The sequence below is a fragment of the Poecilia latipinna genome, unplaced genomic scaffold (genome assembly GCF_001443285.1).
Source record: "Poecilia latipinna isolate Pla-1442-1.1 unplaced genomic scaffold, P_latipinna-1.0 Scaffold1407, whole genome shotgun sequence".
Classification (NCBI taxonomy): Eukaryota; Metazoa; Chordata; class Actinopteri; order Cyprinodontiformes; family Poeciliidae; genus Poecilia; species Poecilia latipinna.
This window is the reverse complement of record NW_015114023.1, coordinates 168,977-172,641: the sequence shown is the minus strand read 5'-3', so window position 1 is coordinate 172,641 and position 3,665 is coordinate 168,977. Positions and strand designations below refer to the sequence as shown.

At 41.0% G+C, this 3,665-nt stretch overlaps 1 protein-coding gene across 1 annotated transcript; it reads right to left on the bottom strand.

Moving 5' to 3' along the window:
- Nucleotides 1-475: 475 nt before the first annotated feature.
- nkx1.2la (NK1 transcription factor related 2-like,a) lies at nt 476-3,367 on the bottom strand. Its single transcript, XM_015056789.1, has 2 exons — nt 3,181-3,367; nt 476-1,057 (listed from the first exon to the last, which is right to left on the bottom strand). Exons 1-2 carry the CDS (start codon nt 3,365-3,367, stop codon nt 498-500), a joined length of 747 nt encoding a protein of 248 aa, XP_014912275.1. The 3' UTR covers nt 476-497.
- Between the last annotated feature and the right edge of the window lie 298 nt (nt 3,368-3,665).

Genomic DNA, 3,665 nt, shown 5'->3' with positions numbered 1-3,665 from the left:
TTTTTCAAGGTCTTTCCAGAACAGCAGCTTGTTTTTGAAATGTTCTTACGGTGTATTAAGCAGACACACACACACACACAAGTATGTTTTTACTGTTCTATGAAAAGTTACATTTATGTCATTTAGTTTAATCAGAGAGGTGGAACATGTCAGTTTTCGAACTATAGAGAGATATGCCTCAGTTGGAGCAATAAAACAAAAGAAGGGGGATTTGTTAGCAACTACAGATGGAGAGGCTTTTGTGAAAACTAAGAATTCAGATTGGTTCATATTTCAACTCAAATACATCATCATGATTTTCATCTAATTAAATCCTTAATCAACACATTTAAATATCCTGGATGTGTAACTGTACATCAATGAAACCTTAAAAGGTTAGCATACCATGAACAATTAATATTTTCTGTACTGAAAATATTTTCCCAAAAATAAAAAAAAAGAAAAGATTTCAAACAATGACTTGGCTCAAAGTCTGAGTCAGCTTCATTTATTTTGTGTCAGTTAAAGTAAGGTTGAACGAATCCACTTGGCATAAAGGGATGCAAGAGCCCCCTAGTGGATGAAAGAGGAACACCACCAGCTGTGTGGAAAATCACACTCCCAGAGCTGAAGTTGGAGAAAGTTTGGTGGAAGGCACCGGAGCCTGAGCTGCAGGACGGTGGGTTTGGACTGACATTGACCAGGGAGCTGGAGCCGGTCTGTAAGGTGCTGTCCGCCCCGGGGTTCTGTTTTTTCCACTTGGTCCTCCGGTTCTGGAACCAGATTTTCACCTGCGTTTCGGTCAAACTCAGGGACAGAGCCAGGTTCAGTCTTTCGCACACGGACAGGTACCGAGTGGCGCGGAACTTGTTCTCCAGAGCCACCAGTTGCTCGTATGTGAACGCTGTTCTGGCGCGTCGCGGTTTGGCGCACGCCTGGTCAACACGTCGCCGCTTGTGCGGTGATGGGTCCCGCGGGGGGGCCACCGCTCTCCGGCCTGCGTCCTCACGCTCGCGTGAGGAACACGTTAGAATGGGATCAGGAAGGACTGCTGGGTCTTCATCGCCTGTCTCTTCTCCTGTAAAGACAAAATAAGGTCAGCGCAGTGGCGCCACCAAGGGAGGAAAATGGGGGGGAAAGGACCCCCACATTGCAGGCCCAGCCAAAGAAAATATGTCCTATTTATATTGATTATCACACAAAAGACCACAGAGATTCTCAAAGGAAGGTCATAAAAAAATTAAACTTGCAAACAAGACATTAAATTTAAAAAAAGAGAGGCACAGTTGCACGTCCTATAATCAATAGATTTCTGTTGCATTATAACGTTTTGAGGTATAAAGGACATTGTTGTGATTTTTTATACCAACTCAAATTGTGTTGTTTTATCAAAAACAACAAGAACAAATTTGCCATGCGTGTTTCACTTTACTTTCATTTAACACAATCTTCACAATCACAATCAAGCAAAGTGGATTTGACTGGCCTTTCGCTTATAGAGCAAAGTTTTAAAGGCTGCCTTAAACAGGAGCGCCTCCAGAAGGTTGTCAGGTGGGCGCGACGTATCAGGGCCATTTGAAATGCAGTTCGGATCCTGAGACATCGGGGCCACAGTTCTCTCTCGAAAAGTTACATTTTCGTAAAACATAAATCTTTGTTGTTTTTTTTGTAAAATAACTCATAAAATACTTTCACGAGTTCTCTGCCTACAAACTGAGTTTTTGAATGAATGTGAATCAAGAAAAATGAGCCCTACAACTAGAGTGAAGGACTGATGGAAAGAAATCTTTGGCTGAGGTAGTGACATTTTGCTGAAGTTTTGAAAATGAGTCTGACTTGGAACTTTTGCTCATTCTGTGTGAAAATGTTGCTCTAAAACTGAAAGAAACTGGATCTGCTCAGCGTCTTATAAATCTGATCCTTTCCTCATCTACATAGGTTCCCTTTCTTAGATTTTAAGCATGCAACACAATGTTCATCAAGCTCCCAAACCTTCATATTTCTTACTCCTTCATCTGCTAAAATAAATCGATATTCACAAATTTTTTTCAACTCATTTGCATTTGTTTTATCTTTATTTTTCACCGTTTCAGTACTTACTAAGTTGACTCTGACCATGCAAATTAATCTTTCAAATAAGCATTCTGATTGTACGTAAGAGTTTGTTTGTTTTTGTTGTTTTTTTTTTAATTTACAGGGGATTCTTAATATATAGTTGTTGTTTTTTTCCTTTTTAAATTTACTAAAAAAAATAATCAAAAAACGTGCAAGGCTTCTGCAACAGCGATGAAAAACTTGGATTCAAATAATGGTGTGCGTGTGTGCCCCCCCCCCCCTCCCCCGTCCTGCATTGTGGTGCTGAAGGACAGCTCTTAATAAGTTAGAAATCTGTCTAAACTTGACAAAAATGATTATACCGAGAAACTTCCATAAGTCTTTTTTTATGATAAATTTAACTACAATATCAAGGATTTTATTTTATTTATTTATTTTTAATCTAAAAAATATTTGATTTGGGGTCAGAGGTCAGTGGAGCGTAAAGCTGCATTCAGAGGAGAAGGAAGAGTTGGTCACTAATCCTTAAATAATTTATAAAGCGCCCTGCGCTTCAAATGTCATGTTGCGGAAAGAAATCCCGTCTAAATCCAGCTCCGCCACCCCAGCCGTGACGTGCTAATGGAGTTTCATATTTGCTGCGGGGATCGATAAATGTCATCTATTTAAAAGGAAGTTTTAATCGAACGATATTTAGGATCAGACATGGATGGGGTTTGAGGTTTGTACCTGCAAGGTGCTGGAGGGAGATATGCAGGAAGCAGTAATGGGATATCGATCAAAGCGCGCAGAGGCATCCTCAATGGGACGATTTAAACAATTATCTGGCCTGCCTGTCCCGGTGCCAATCACAGGCGGGGGCTCTGGGAGCAAGCCTTTGTGGCTTCCCCCAAAGGAAACGCAGCTTTGGAAATTAAGGGAAGGTCATCCAGAGACGACAGCAAATCTGATACCAAATCACTTTCCTGCGTTTTAGGTTCAATTCATTTCAATTTGAAGAACCAAAAGGAAAAAAAAAACATTATTTTATTCATTTTAGTTTATTTTATGCGTTTTTAATTTACTAATTTTTTTGTGGAAACCTCTCCGTATTTTGAACTTAAAATAATATAATTGTTTGTGGAAAAAATGTGATGTTTTCTTTACCTGCATCTGTGCGCTCATCCCTGAAGTCTCTTGCCGCTGCGCTGGTCCAATCCAAACTCGTCCCCTCTGCATCCGGCACAGTTAACTTCTCCTTAGCGATGGGAAGTTCGTTTGCTCTTTTGCTGTTGAATTTGTTGGGATCCAATATATCAGCTATAGAAAAGGAAATCTTATGGCTAGACATCATTATCGCTCCACGGGTATAATCATCCTTGGATGCTTTTTTTTTTTTTTTTAAGACCTGGAATGTCGGAAAAGGCGGTTGCTGTGCGTAATTACGCGCATGGAGATGAGCTTATCGTTTCTTTTGGCAGCGGGCTTGCAGTGCTCAAACTTCATGTGGAGCGGGTTTTGGAGAGGTTCCTCCTCAGAATACAGACATCACTCCCCTCTGCTGCTGTCAGTCTGTCTCGCAGCGTGAATGAAATGACCAGTGCGCAGTCTTTAAAGCGTGTGAGCCCCGACTCACCCTCCCCCCTACCCCA

Coding starts and splice junctions, on each gene's coding strand:
- nkx1.2la (XM_015056789.1), bottom strand. CDS start 3,367: ATGATGTCTAGCCATAAGATTTCCTTTTCTATAGCTGATATATTGGAT. Junction 1,058..3,180: donor GGATGAGCGCACAGATGCAG/GTAAAGAAAACA, acceptor TTGTCTTTACAG/GAGAAGAGACAGGCGATGAA.